General features: G+C 38.4%; 1 protein-coding gene across 1 annotated transcript in view; it reads right to left on the bottom strand.

Moving 5' to 3' along the window:
* Positions 1–15,664, bottom strand: part of pkhd1l1.1 (PKHD1 like 1, tandem duplicate 1) — a 52,852-nt gene that overhangs the window by 11,138 nt on the left and 26,050 nt on the right. Inside the window, exons 43-65 of the mRNA XM_046835209.1 lie at positions 14,853–15,009; positions 14,298–14,507; positions 13,637–13,766; positions 13,165–13,406; positions 12,846–12,982; positions 11,698–12,727; positions 8,259–8,450; positions 7,903–8,054; positions 7,551–7,710; positions 7,248–7,416; positions 6,683–6,771; positions 6,292–6,437; positions 5,474–5,603; positions 4,559–4,677; positions 3,697–3,826; positions 3,401–3,574; positions 3,144–3,247; positions 2,189–2,315; positions 1,730–1,851; positions 1,539–1,629; positions 809–957; positions 461–583; positions 250–361 (exon numbers count right to left, since the gene is read on the bottom strand). Of these exons, the coding sequence (XP_046691165.1) occupies positions 250–361; positions 461–583; positions 809–957; positions 1,539–1,629; positions 1,730–1,851; positions 2,189–2,315; positions 3,144–3,247; positions 3,401–3,574; positions 3,697–3,826; positions 4,559–4,677; positions 5,474–5,603; positions 6,292–6,437; positions 6,683–6,771; positions 7,248–7,416; positions 7,551–7,710; positions 7,903–8,054; positions 8,259–8,450; positions 11,698–12,727; positions 12,846–12,982; positions 13,165–13,406; positions 13,637–13,766; positions 14,298–14,507; positions 14,853–15,009 (4,195 nt within the window). The remainder of the gene's footprint in view (positions 1–249; positions 362–460; positions 584–808; positions 958–1,538; positions 1,630–1,729; positions 1,852–2,188; positions 2,316–3,143; positions 3,248–3,400; positions 3,575–3,696; positions 3,827–4,558; positions 4,678–5,473; positions 5,604–6,291; positions 6,438–6,682; positions 6,772–7,247; positions 7,417–7,550; positions 7,711–7,902; positions 8,055–8,258; positions 8,451–11,697; positions 12,728–12,845; positions 12,983–13,164; positions 13,407–13,636; positions 13,767–14,297; positions 14,508–14,852; positions 15,010–15,664) is intronic.

Raw genomic sequence — 15,664 nt, 5'->3', positions numbered from 1 at the left:
TAATAACCTCCCACTCAAAAGGCCTCTGTTACATCCCACGGGATCACATTTCTGAATAGATCTATTTTTGAAGCTCTTGTATGTAGGCATCTTTGGTTACATCTTATGGAGTATGCAGAGTTGAAAGGCTTGTACAGGGGCACAGTCATTGCATCTTAGTGCCCAGTGCCCTAACCATTTACCAAATACAGAATATTAAAGATGCAGATAATTGTTTTATACATATTATAATTTGTTGTCAGACAGTACCATTAAGAGGCCGGGGTGCCCTCTGCCCTCCACTCAGAGCAATATTGGTGTCATTTACAGACAGTGTGTCAGTGCAGTTGAAGTTGGGGCTACTGCCAACAATTAAGGAATCCTAAAAAAATATGATTGTGACACATTTATAAATACAGCTGATTGAAAATTTATTTGAACATGATATTAAATATGTCAATGCAATATGTTCGGTTCTTACCTGGATGATGACAGATTTATTGGAGTATTCATGAGTGACTGATGGAGGCTCATAGATTAATGGCATGATCCCCATTCCATTGTCAACAAGGGTCACATTGGAAACTATGATACTCATGTACACCTTAACGAGAGCAGACGAGAGGGATGAGTAGTGGAAACTAGATTTAATGCACGTGTGAGCTTTATGTACATGGAGATCACTATGACATGACAGCCCTGCTTAATAAAAATAATGTACTGTATGTATTACATTGTAATTACTGTAAACAGAATTGAGAAAAAAATATACATAGATTCTTATTATGTGAGCTGTATAATTGATATGATTGACTGATAGAAGTTATACCTGGAAATAAATTCCATAATCAAAACTTCTCCAAATGGTAAATCCTTGGATTTGAGAACAGTCAGACAGTCCATCTTTATTCATGTAGACTCCGAACAGACCGCCGTGAACCTCGTTCTGCTGCCACTGATCCACTGGATTCAAAGATCCTATAGTGACGAAACAAATCAAATGTAATCACTTCATTCTGCTGCCTAGTGGATGACATACACTGTATATGAGACAACATATTCAATTTTAAATATGATCATTATGTGATTTATCTATAGGATATATCAGTTTATGTATATATGATACCTCCCTGCATATAGTGATGTATTGGCAAGTGAAGAGACCTTTGTATAATTGAAAGGTTTTATAATATATTGATTAGTATATAAGAAGTATACTGTAAGGCCTGTACACCTATTTCTAGACACATTTATAATTACAAGTTTCAAATGATTTTATTATATTGGAACTTCCTTAGCTTCTTTTTAAAAAGAAATGCTAGAAATAAACTAAACAATCTATCAATATAGAAATCTGGAAATGTGTAGAAATGTACAGATATTTAAACAACCTCATACAAATTTGAATTAAATTTGCATATATTCAATATATTTAAATTTAATACTGTATGTTTCTTTTAAATGGTTCTATAAGGTGCTTAAATTAAGACAGTCTTGAGACTGTCTTGTCAACTGTTTTGTCAACTGTTATGGGAATGCTGCAATTTCTCTGTCTTTACCTGGACATGGTTCTCCATTGATTCGAAATCCCACTCTTTCATATCCAGCAACAATGTTCCCCTGAAGAACTACATTATCCCCCATGTTAGCCTTGAATCAGAAAAAGAAAATGTTCAACACTTGATATAAATCCACTATTTTTCTGTAATAACGATGTTTCAGAGACATGCTGTGTGTTATTGTGTAACACCTCAATAGCTGCCGGCCAGTTGGAATTCAAAAGCTCTTGTCTTCCATTGTATGACCCTGGCCAAAGTGTCAGTGTAACCAGATTCCCCCGGAGCGTGACCTTATTGCCCCACACTCTGATTCCTATCAGAACACAGGTATTTTAATTACACTGTACTTAAAGCATTAGCTTTAGAGAAGCCCATGTTGCCTCTAGCTTCCTCATAGTATTACTCTTGTAATAGTAAGTTGCAATTGTGAGAAACATGCAAGTTTGAACTTCTGATACTCAATCGGACACTTTCAGCTTAACAACTGATACAAAAATGTAACTTGAACAATATAATTTAGGAGAAAAAATGACTAATCTTAGCAAGCTTTGTTACATTTACAGTAACATTCCCAAGTTTCGTTTAATTTTCTACTAAATGCAGAAAGACTCTAAAACCTTGTCTATATAATAGTGATTGAGGTGTGATACCTTCTCCTACAGTGTGATGAATGATATTGTCATCAACAGTCATTCCGTCTGTTCCAAAGATCCCGATAGCAGGAGCAAAGCCATGGTGAAACGCACATCCTTTAACATAAGACTCATTCTGACTCACCTGTGAAAATATGAGATGTAAGGAAACAACAACAAAATAACATTAGGAAAGTAATGTATGATGTGGTGTCAGAAGAGTTATTGTTTTTGTATCACAGCACCAGTGATTATGCCACATCAGACTCTCTACTTCTAGGTTGTGGAACATCTGCAAAACAAATGAGTTACTACCGGGGTGCTGTTACAAGGGGGTTTACCAGGTAAATGGGCCTGGATGCTACAAAGGCCCCAAATCACCACTTTGGAAATATTTATACTTTATTAAATTAATATATATGTTCCTGAAATGTAATGAATGATTAAAAATAGGAAGGAATATTGATTTGTATGATTTGTTTTTGTAATAGTGGTGGTGTTTACTCAAGACAATGAAGTATGGTTGTGTATGCTATCAAAAGAAAAAATAAATTTATATTTAAGGATAGGGCCCACAATTCTCTCTCTACTTCTTGGAACTGTTCCAGGGGCTCCTGGTTCCTGATAGACATGTTACATCAGCTGTAGACAATATAACATCTGCTCTTTTTTATTTTCTAAATAAAACAAAACAAACAAACAAACTTTTCTGCAGCTGAAAACCTACTAACAGTTCTAAAGGGCTGACAGTGCAGACTTCTCCCATAAATGTAAAAAAAATCCCATTATGATAAAGCTTCACCATATCTACGAGACATTTTTTTTTTATCTCCAAAAGATTTAACAATGTTTTAAAACCGAATCCCTGAATTCTATTTCTATATCAACTCTATTTTCATTATGCAATAGAAGACATTCTATAAAAATCATTTAATCAGAACAGAATCAGGGAAGGACGACTCTTGCTTCTCACCATTCCCAAGTTAAGGAAAGCCACAGAGTATCGAGGATCGGTGCTGTCTGTCCATCCCTCCTGTCCAGTGTGGTAAAACTCCACGTCCCTAATCTGGGCCTTTCCTAGATAAATTATACAGTAATAGAAATAAAATCTCTTTAGATTAGTGTTAATATGTGTATAAAACAAGCCATTTTATATATTTTCTGAGAGTTTTCTCAATTTCTTTTGAGCCAAGTATTTCATGTTTTGGGTGGGGTATTCAAGCCTTATACCTCTGTAGTCAATTCCTCCAGCAGAGAAGGATCCAACTAACACTCTGGCTCCGAATGACTCACTGAAAAGTTCTGGATAATCTCCCCCAATGATCTTAATGTTCCTGCTTAGCAGACCCACATCACCAGCTAGCCTGTAGGTCTTGGATGTTCCTGGTGCTGTGTAGTTCTCCGCTGCATCAGTTGAACAAGTAATTCGGTTGCTTTGAATAGACATCTTTGTTTTATTGTAAACAACGTTTTATCTTTAAACTAATCATCAATGCAGGTTTTATTGTAAACTGTACTGGACTAACCGATGTGTGTGTATGTGAGCGGCTGATCCAAGGTTAGTGTAAGGCCATTGTTGGAGACTGCTGATATAGTACGAGTCTCTGTCTGCCATGGATCATAACTGGTGGTCGACAACACAATCTCATCTCCTGCCTGGTAACAAATACACAGAGAGCAACCGATACAGATATTCCTCCACTTATGTTTTTTTCACTTTTGCCAGTTTTTGTTAAAAATTAAACAAGGGCCAAAATGATTCCTAATTATGGCCATCATAAGGAAAATGATTCATACAAGTTTACATTAGTCAGGAAAAAATCTAAAAGTAAAGTGATATAACAGCATTTACAAAAAATACATAAATTATATATATTTATATATATATATATATATATATATATATATATATATATATATATATATATATATATATATAAATTATTCTACAAAATCTGAAGACTGATAATAAATGTGTTGTAAGGTGTATAATAAATGATATGGTAAAGTCTTAAGTGAAAGGGCATTTATTTGCATGAAAATATGAACTGGCAAATTGCTTTGGCATAAAATCTTTAAAACACTTTGGGATATGCCAGACAATAATCAATATATGAGTATTAACAGTAGCTCCAATTTGTGGTAGGACATCAATAAACATTTTTTCTAACGTTTGGATTTTAGACTTGTTTTGTTGCATGCCATATGCCAAAACTTCTTGGGATGAATTAAAGGTAAAAAAAACTATTTTTTGCATTTACTTTTTTTTTGACCCAGAAACTACAAAGTGCACATTTATGCACAATATGTAGTAGGTAAAATGATCACAGAAATTTGCAGATTATGTATAATGCACTTATTTTTTCTTGCATATGAAAGTATCCTTACCTGCCAGTCCACAGGCTCCTGAAGTGAGAGAGAGCTGGAGCCGCCCCAAGCAGTGCTGGCAAGTTTAGTGCGATAAACTCTATGTGGCATGCCATAGAGGTCAAGAGAACCAAACACACCTAAATAACAAACATCACAGTTTTGTTTAAGAAATTGCAGCTTGTAAATTTTATACCAAAATTGCACACAAACACAACAAATAAAGACATGAATGATTAAAATAAAGATGCATTACATATGTGCCAAGCTGCACTGTTGCTGCATTCAAACACAAGCTAAGTAATCCAGCCAAATCTTTAGAGAGCAATATTAACTATTAAATATTTTTTAGAATAATCTTAGATAATGAGCTAGCAGAATTTCCTCTCATTACCTGTTGCTCATTACCTGTAATCATTTAAAAAGATATGTCCTGAGAAGAAAAGACAACACTGGTACCTTTTTTTGGTACTGTAAGTTTTAATAATTATACCACCTCTCAAATAAGCTAATCAAACTCTCCTGTTTATTAAAAAGACTTCCTTGCTGTCAATTGCCTCATTACTCTTTGTTGAAAATATCAGTTCAGAACTCCCAGTTCATCAATTGACCACTATACCATCAAAGGGGTCTTTACCCTGAATAGTAAAGATTTCTGCTTATTGTTCACACACATGTACACATTTCTGGGTCACAAATAAAGAATACTGTATTTTCACAGTTACACAAGGAGAACCCTTGCCAATCTACCTTTATTATGTAAGTTCTGAACCATGGTGTGTATTATGATTTACAGTTTACAGTTACATAAATGTTTTTGCCAAACATTTTGGATGTAATGTATCCAGTTGATAAAAATCTTATATTGATAAGTAACATGATCCACAAGCAACTTATACATAGATTATATTAGAACATGTGTGATTACTCCCTTACCCAGCACTTTAGATCCTTGGTTTTGTCCAGCTGGCAGAGGCCACTCGAGTGTGCGTTGGTTTCCCCTCAGAATGATTTTTAGTTGTCCGCTGAAGGGCTGGTCTGACCATCCAGCAATCAAACGTCCTCCCTGTGTGAGAACACAAAGAATATTGTTTTTTAAATATTACAGATATGAAATATTATGACTATAATGACACCCCTGAGCCTTTCATATTTGTTCTACACTGTCAAAAACAGAAAAGTTACCAAACTGTACTTTTTCTTGTAGCTGGGGTGCATAATGTCTATAATGTATAATGTAGCTTTCACATGTCAGTGCATGTCTATTTTTTTTTCTTCCACAGCGGATCATCCGTCTCCATACTTCTCTGACCTCTACATCTGCCTCTTTTAAACCAACAACCTGCATGTCTTCCCTCACCACATCCATAAACTTCCTGTTTAGCCTTTCTCTTTTCCTTCTTCCTGGCGGCTCAATCCTCAGCAATCTTCTACTGATACATATGTCAAGGTCAATGCCAGTGGTATCATATAATTAGCATGTTGAAGAAAGGTTTAAAGGTAGTGGACAGGCAGAATACAAAATATTCACCTTTCCACATAAAATAAATTATGCCTTGATGCCAGTGCCAGTTATAAGGAATTGTACAGTTTAGTAACATTATTTGTCAGGAGTATTTGCTTTCAACAGGAGGATTTTAGAAAAACTAGAATTTGAATACATTTTGGTGTAAGGGTGTGGACGGGGATGGAGAAATGTAATTATAATTGCAACTCGTAAATCTGTGTGTCCAATAATTTATAGGAAGACTGACCAGAATTGAAATATAAGTAGCATCGAGGACAATACTGTCTGTGGTGCGGTTGGACATGGTTGTCATGTTATCTGGAATTTCCAGGACTCCCATCACTGTGAGGTTCTTTAAGGGTGGTAAAGAAGTATCTAAAACTACCCATTTGCCTGTGGATGCAAAATAGAACAGGATCAACTTTTGTTGGTGTTTGAAGAAAAAAAATATATAAAAAATGTAAAAATGTTGCACTTTTCAAAAGATAAATATTAAATAAAATGCATAAAGACCACAACTGTGAAACAGCCAAAATAATGTAACACAGTAAATATCCTACCAACCAGTTTTGGTACTAAAAATGTTCCAAAAACTATTTTGTAATTATACAAAAACTTTTAAGAAATCAGTACGATACCTGAGGGAATGACAACATTGGCACCTTCTTTCGGTACAGTGAAGTTATTCTCCGCAGATGACAGCCAGAATGACTGATTGGACCAGGCACTACAAATCATAACATATGCATATAACATATTCCTTCCAACATTCACATACATTCTTCTTATAAATTGACAATTTAGCAGTTTCTAGAGGGTTAAAAAAAAAAAAACATGATCCTAATTTTTGTTACATGGCAGAATAATATTTTTATAACAATACTGGTAAATACAATCCAGAAATCAGGATTCTCTGCCTTCGTCAATATCATACCAGCTTTTAATCATTTAATGTAAATGATCAATACAACATCAATACATGATCAAGGAACTTGACGATGTGGATAGCTTATGAATAGATATAAATACATTACAGTTTATAGACATAGAGATAAAAAGAAGCAATGGCATAAGGCAAGGTAACTGTGATAAAGATAGAAATCTAAGTATTTAGACTTTGGACTTAGTATGTGAACTGTAATTCTGCAATTAGTTTACACATTTATATTACATTTATATTTCCACAGAATGTATGTAACATACATGAAGTTGGCAGGTCGGCGGCTGGGAGGTGGTGCAACAGTGGCTGGTTGAGGTGGTGCACAATTGGTGTAGAAGCAGTTATAAACTCCAAATGCCACTGAAATGTCTGAGGTCGATCTGTCTACGCTATTCCTCCGTCGTCTTTTAGAAGCAGTTGTTTTGCCGGATACTGAAAAGTAATACAGCATGGTTGAGATCAGCGCATGAGAGCAAAATATTTCCTTTTTTCTAGTTTTTCATGTTACACATCTTAAATAATATGTATCTTATGAGGATTTACAGAATGTACACCAACAGATTTACCAATGTAGTAGAGGTTGTTGGAGGACTTGTCCATGTACCAGTCTCCATTTATATTCACATCAGGATTCAGGGGATTGGCTGATCCATTTCTACGGTCCATCACAAACACCTGGTCAGGACTCTGAGTCAGATTGTGATTTATTATCACATAATCCTGAGGCTATTTGGGGAGAGAAAAAAAGAGAAAACAGCATACACATTTTATAAATGTATAAAATCTTACAATATAATAAAATGGTTCATGAAATGTTTTTAAACTCTTTCTGTATTTATGCAAAGCTGATTTGCAACAATATCCATTGTGAAAAGTGCTTCACAAATAAAATTGAATACAATTTATTTAAGGACTTACCTTGAAGCCATAAAACACAGCGCTATATGAGATGTTGCTTATTTGCAAAGCATTGCGAAAGTACCAGGTGTAGGTTTTGTCAGTTGGAATTAGAGCCATCCAACCAGATTTATGGGTAATCAGTTTATCAGCAAAGGGAACAACGCTTGTGCCTGGAAAAATATAACAATATACAAATCATATAAAAAAAAACACACAAAAAAGGGTAGCTGTGCAATATTGGTTACACTGTGTTATATCTAAACACAGTTATTTGTACTATGTATGATAGTGAGAAACTAAACTAAAAATAGCACAATGTCTTGCCGTTATGTACCACAATTATAAAGTGAATGTAAGTTAATTATATTCCATACCATATGTATTGGTGAGTATGAGATCCTTAAACAAAAGTGAAGAGGGTAAAGAGGAATTAATCCCTAGTCGGTGGAAGTTTATTGTGTTATCACACACTGTCCCGGGGAAGCCTATGCTCCATGAAGCATTGCCAAAGCAGTGGGCAGGATCCAGCAGGTTGCTCTTTGGCACTACCTTGTAGTCAGAATTACCTTTTGATATGGAGATGACAAGAAAATGTTTTAAGAAGGAGGATAAAAAACACTAATTCCCTGCTAGTCAGCTAGCTAACTAATTCATGTCAACAAATGTTACTATAGCATTTTCAAAGCTTATTTATAATGTAAAATAACATTAACCCATTGAGGACCAGAATGCATTTGTTAGTATCAAAGGCAAATGCATTTTTAAAAATGTTCAAACATCTTTCTCAAAGTTGCTGTTACCCTTAAAGTAGAGGAAGAGTAAGCCTCAGTAGCATCCATCTGGACAAAAATGGTCTAATTGAACTTTCTTTTTCCTTTCCCAATATTTTTTAAATACACCATATGAAATGTATAGGGCTATATAGGGTTCTCTTTTATCATCTCGTGTTCGAGGTCTACCTATGGGAAGGGTATCCCTACCTGACCTCTGCAGAAGCATCCAATTGCACCAAGTCTGGCTTGACTCTTACCCGAGTCTGGCTTGCCCCTTACCCGAGTGCATAAAGCACATGCACGCACTACCTTTCCTCAGTTAACATTCGCTTCTCGCGACTTCTGTAATCCTACCTTACAGCTTCCTGGTTCTTGGACCGCACTATTTGTCTTCAGGAGGACACATCTTCTGTTAAGCCTCTGCCGGACGTGCTTGTCCTTAGCCAGGCTAGCTTTCATGAGCCGCATTTCTAAGTCAGCACCGGCTACACCGGTGGACAACCTGTCGCAGGCCTGTTCGGCCAAGTGCGGCGCACTCATTGCCGCTAGGGATTCCAATCCCTTCTGCATTGTCTGCCTGGGTCTTAAACATGCACAGGAATCGATCAACCTTCCAGACAACTGTAGCCATTGTCTAGCGCTCCCGAAAAGTCTCCTGCATCACAGGCTCAAAACAGCCGCTTCCCAGTGTGTCGACTTTGAGTTGTCTGACTTGGAGGGGGAAAAAGGCAACGCCACTGCGCACCCGAGGGCTTCCCGCGGTGCAGCTTCCTCAAACTGGGCCGACCTGTGCCCATCCTTGTTCGAGGATTTATTGCCGGCCGACAACCGTTTCCCCAACGGACCGACCGTTTCCGGGGATGAGGGTGAGGCGGACCTCCTCGCATCCCTAGAAAGCAGCTTCTTCCCGTCCTCCCTGCATGTGCAAAACACATGAAGTATTGTTGGGGAGATCCACTCGATCTGAATCACGGTCTTGCAGGGCTTTAGGTTAAGGATATGGTGAGTCTCGGCATGCGTGACCCCCCTTTTATCGAGCCTTCCATCGCCAGACACCTTCACTCAACTCAGGGCGGGCTGCTTGCCCAACCAAGCCTGTCCTACCAGGTAAGATGGATCGCTTCTCAGGCTGGCTGTCTGTCATTCAGCCCCTGAATGGGTGATTCACACAATCACAAGGGGTAACAGACTTCTGTTTTCCAGAGGACCCCCGCGTTTAAACTAAGTTATTTTGTCCCACATGGACGAAAGCTCCGCTCGCATTCTGAAAGACGAAATCTCATCCCTCCTCGAGATGGACCTAAGCAATAAGCTATTTCCTAGTCCCAAAAAAGGATGGGTCTCTTCGTCCTATTCTGGATCTCAGAATGTTAAACAAACATTTAAGGAAATACAATTTCAGAATGCTATCACATGGCTCTTGTACATTTGATAAATCAGAACAATTGGTTCTGCGCAATCGATCTGAGCGATGCTTTTTGAATATAAGCATTTATCCTTCGCACATGAGATTCTTTAATTATGCCTATGAAGGCGTGTGTTACGAATTCACTGTCCTTCTATTCGGGCTTGCACTAAGTCCGAGGACTTTTTGTTTGTGTGCGGAGGCAGGGCTTGCGCCGCTGAGAACAGCGGGTCTCAGAATCCTGACATATATAGACGATTGGCTGATTATAGCCGATTCAAGAGAGAAAGTGATTTGAAACACTGTCTTTTTGCTCGGGTTTCAGCAAAATCTCAGTTTCAGAGTCAATGTGAGCAAAAGCAATTTCACTTCCGCACAGGATGTCACATTTTTGGGTTTGGAGCTAAATTCTGTTACAATGAGCGTGCAACGGTAGCAGAAGCGCATTTCCTCGATCTGTTCGAGGACGGGAATGCCCCCCTTGGCGTGGACGCACTGCCTTTGGCTACCACCAAATGTGTCAGTGATTTGCATGAACTCTCGGTTCATTCCATGTGCACCAAATTCTCTTTCAATGGAGATAAGGTTTTGCTCAGGCCTAACCTGACCTTCATGCCTAAATGCTTCCCAGCTTTTGAATCTAAGGGAGTGCAGAATCCAGGTGGCCCCAGAGTTCACTCAACTAGAGGCTTGGCTGCTTCTTGGGCTCTGTTTGGAGGGGTTAAGCTGTAAGCTGGTCCTCTCCACATACCTTTGTCAGGTACTACCGGCTTGATGTTACCCAGACTTAGTGGCTCAGGCAGTCTTAAGTGTGGGCTCTTCGTAGCCTTGTGCTACTAGGCCTGCACTTCTTTTAAACCTGACTGCCCAGCCCAGTTATGCATGTTTTCAAGCATGATAGTCTGTACCTTTTCCTGGCACCCAATCACATGTCCAATCACATGTGTATCAACATTTTCTTTTCTGCATGCAGCCCGCATGTTGGGTGTCATCAGAGTTTTAACGTGCATGTTACCACGTGTCATGATTTTCATGGCTGGGTTTTTCACCCTCGCAGTGTGTGAGGGGTTGCTACTCTGTGACGTGCTGAGCACCACCTTGAGGGCCATCCTCTGGCTTGCAGGGCCTCGCTGTGAGTGTATTGGCCAACCAGGGAGTTGTCTATATTTCCCATAGGTGGATCTCGAACATGAGATGATGAAAGAGAACAATAGGTTATTCGTAACCCCGGTTTTCTGAAACATCAAGTGGAGAGAGCCACCAAGTTTGCCCCGCTTGCTCAACTGAGAAAAGGCTTTGTGCACTCGGGTAAGGGGCATTCTTTTACCTGCCATTGGGCACACGCTCCTGTCTGTCAAGCCATACTTGGTCCAATTGGATGCTTCTGCAGAGGTCAGGTACGGATGCATTTCCCATATGTAGATCTCTCCACTCGATGTTTCAGAGAACCGGGGTTATGAACAGTAACATATTGTTATACAACAGAATATTTCTTTACCAGAGAGATTTCTTATAGGGAACTAACCAACACTCCTTTGAGGAACCCTACCAACTGACTTTGTTGTGTTATATCTTGTTAAAATACTTATTAAAAATGCTTTTCTAAACAATGTATTAATAAAATATAATTAATACCTGTCAGTGATCCATCAACATCCAATAGAGCAATTTCATGTTCCCATCTAAAGTTAGCCTTGTTGGGTGACTGGTAAAATTGAATTCCACTAAATTTGACAGTCCATCCCCCAGCAAAGTCGCCACTGGTTCCTTGTATAGTGGTCACCCCAACAACAGCACAATTTGGCCGGTCAAAGTTAATAAATGTAGTGTTGATGACACTCATGCCATCTTCCAGGGGCAGGACAATTGCACGACTGGTACAGTAGTTTGTCCCCAGGCCAAGCTCATCTACATGCCCCACTATAGTGCTGTTGACCAGTCCTGCACCTTTGTCTAGCCCCCAACCGCTGACATGCTGCTGGATAATGCGCTTGGTCTCCACTCCTGCAACCTCATTGTTAACCATGAGAAAGTTGTTGAATTGCACCGCTCCTGCATTCACCCACTCTGCTCCCTTCTCGTTGTTCCAGGATGTGAGTTTGCGGAACACAGCTGGCTCAGGTATAGTAGAGCTGCACTTGCCGTCCTTCTTGGGGAAGAACTCTTGGAAGATCCACAGGCCAAACCAGCCTTGAGAGTGAGCTGTATTGTTATAGAACTCACCCAAAGGCACCATCTTCTGGCAGATATTACTGTCATAGGAAGGGCCATCTGGATGGTCATGCATTCGGTACCAGTACCCAAAGTGTGTTCCTCCAGCAGCTGCATTGTGTCTGATGGTATTGTTAGGGTTGGTGACCCAGTAGCCAGCTGGTGTCACGTCGTCATTTAGTAGACTAGTGCTCTGACGAACAAACACTGCCAGGTTGTACTGCAGAATATTGCCTGTCTCTATGCCATCCTCAATAAAAAAGGCTCCTCCCATAATGTTATAGATGACATTATGTTCCACCAGCAGCCTGTGTGTGTTATGAATGGTGACTGCACGGTTGTAGGTCTGGTGGATGCCACAGCCACGAACGTAAGACTTGAAATTAATGTCTCCCATCAAATGCCAGTGGATGGGGTAACGACCCAGACGAAAGGCCTGGCCAGCATTGAATATCTGCCAAAAGGACACAAATGATTACACAATTTAAAAAAGTGCCTAGTAGGGTATTATACAAATAATGGCATATGTGTGGTAGATATAAAATGAACACATTATTAATGCAATTTGATACCTCAACATATTCAATTCTTCCTATTGCCAGATTTTCACCAGGCCGAGGTGCATGGAACATAATACAGCCACCAAACTGGTCACTTCCAGTTTCTTCCCCAAATCTCCCTTGAAAGCAAGTCTGGGTGGCAAACTCCCCTGAAATCACATATGTGCATTGCAATTAACATACAAACCAATGCACAGTTTATTCATATGGTTCACTTATTCAGACAGTGAACCATGTGAATAAGGTTAACCACAAAAATAAATTTTTTATGCTAACTTTGGATAAAATAATCATTCAATATTATAATAAAAATAAAGAATGAAATTCCCACCTGTATTAAATCCATCAGGACATGCCTGGATTTTATCATTCCATTCTGTGTTAATGGACCCACGGACAACGATGTTCCTGGTAAGCACGCCAACCTCAGCCCTTGCCTCAAACATGGTGCCATCAGGTAATGTGACAGTTATTCCAAGGTGGGTGTAACTCAGAGGACTAGTCAGTGTTAAGGTTTGACCATCAGGTGACACAGATGCAATCGTCATCACTTCATTTTGCTGTTGACTGTGCCTGTAATATTACCCACAATCCACATTAACCACTATTAATGTATTTAACAAAAGAGTGAAATAGTTCCTGATATTCATTATATTGTACATTTTATATTATTATCAGCATCAATATATATAGATCAACATCATGTTGCCTTAAGCTTTGTTGTCAATGGCAATAAGGCAAAACATTTGCAATTACTGGACTTATCACTAAGGTACTGCAATGGTTTATGGATTATTCTTTACCTGGCACCTGTTGATGCAATGACAATTTCATCTCCAACTTTCCAGGTTACGGAGTCCATCAAAACGAGAGTATTGGAACCATTGTTAGCGGTTTGAGCAAGGCGTGTCCAGGTGATAGGTATAGGGATACCTGAACAAGGATAAAAAATGATTTGACATATATGAAATATTATATATTATTATACATTTGTAAAGCCACAAACCATTTACATAAAATCTATAATTTCAAAATATAAATAAGACAAATTGGACTAATTATATTCTGTTTCGTAGATACATTTTTTGACTAGCATCACAGATTCAGAATATAAATGACCGTAAAATAAATGCATACTTCTCTGTCAAATAAACCTGTCAAACAAGCTACATCCTTAGATCACTAATCAAAGTAGGGAATGTAAGTTGAATAAAAAATGTTTGACAAAAGATCCTTCTGTCTGATCTCTAGTGCATGTGATTAGCAATAAGGATCTGCAGCAAAAGCTAAACTAGTTTAGTCTAGACATTTTAAAACTGGATTCTGAACTATATTTTAGATTCCATTTCTATATTTTATATTTTAGATTACAGGTATATATTTTTTTGCATATTTTTAGATAAATTAGCTAAATACAAGTCTGTATAAGAGTGTCTGCCAAATGGTGTAAATCTAATGTTGTACCATGCAAGTCCAGGACTCCTTCTCTAACCCCCAGGGTTTTAGCCCCGTAGACAGGAAGTTCAGGAGCACGAAGATGGCCATGTAGTGTGATGATTGCCTTGTGCTGGAATGGTTTGGCCTCAGTTCCAATCTGAAGAGTTCCACCATCTGTGATAAGAATGTTTTCTGCCTGCAGCTCAATATCTGCTTCGTCAAAGATCAATGTTCCACCTGAGCATAAGACACGACATAAGTGAATATGGGAAAAATATATCTTAACAGGCTAAACAGGATGCTGTGCTGAAAGAGTGGGTAGAGTGGAATTTTTTTACTATCTGGGCAAAATCTCAAATTGTTTTTTGAAGTTTCCTTTCATCTCTCAAAAACATACAATTGTCCCTAAGAGTAAATAAATGTGCAAAAGTGTTTGTGTTGTGACTATTCAGAGTGTATTTCCAGGGAAGTTTCTGTATGTTGTGCTGGATATGCCTTATTATTATTCCACTGAACCAGAGGAAACTCTATAAGGTCCTGATAAGCTGATATCCCCAGGTTTTCGGTTCCTCCCCCTCCTACCTTGGATGAGAAGCATCTTCAACACTGGTGTGCTAACATCCAGGAGGATCGTCTGTCCTTTAGTGATCACAGCAAAAGTGCCCTCATCAGGGGGTGATTCTCCGCCCCATGTGTACCGAGATGACCACACATCAATGTAAAAAAAGTTTGCATTATCCTAAAACGAGAGGTGGATGTTAAAGTATTTACACTGTAAAAAACATTATTACTTCTATAATGGTAGCTCTATCTTTATATCTTTACGCTCTACATGAAATGGCACGATTTAATCTGGCTGTATTTAATCTGTTCTATTTATGGCCATGATCAACTAGATCATACTTACAGATTGCAAACTGAAATTCCAATGAATTGTGAAATGCTAAAAATAAGGCTGTTCTTTTTTTTGCTATACTATCCATCCTACTGATCAAGTACAACAACTTGGGCTATGAACGAAAATGAAAATAGGACACTTTAAACCAAAAAGTGGCTACTTAAATGATATTCATATATACTATATAAAATTAGATTCTGTATACTTTTATATAGTTAAAATATTAAAATGTGGAATTTGCATTATGCAGCAGACACCCATATCCAGACCAACCTACAGCTATCTCATTTGCACAACTGCTTAGTTGTAGCTTGGTAGTACAGGGATATGGACTCACAACCTTCCATTTAGAAGGTCAAGAGCTTAACCACTGAGCTCCCACTTCACATGTTAAGAAAGCAACCACTGAATAAATCACTGCCAAATATGTTATGGGTCTAGCATAGGTTCTAAATGTTTTATGCCATTTTTCAGTAGTGTGTACATGATTACCTCA

Source organism: Silurus meridionalis, chromosome 22 (assembly GCF_014805685.1).
Source record: "Silurus meridionalis isolate SWU-2019-XX chromosome 22, ASM1480568v1, whole genome shotgun sequence".
NCBI classification, from domain to species: Eukaryota; Metazoa; Chordata; class Actinopteri; order Siluriformes; family Siluridae; genus Silurus; species Silurus meridionalis.
Note: the sequence above shows the minus strand (reverse complement) of the source record. Positions and strands in the feature narration are given on the sequence as shown.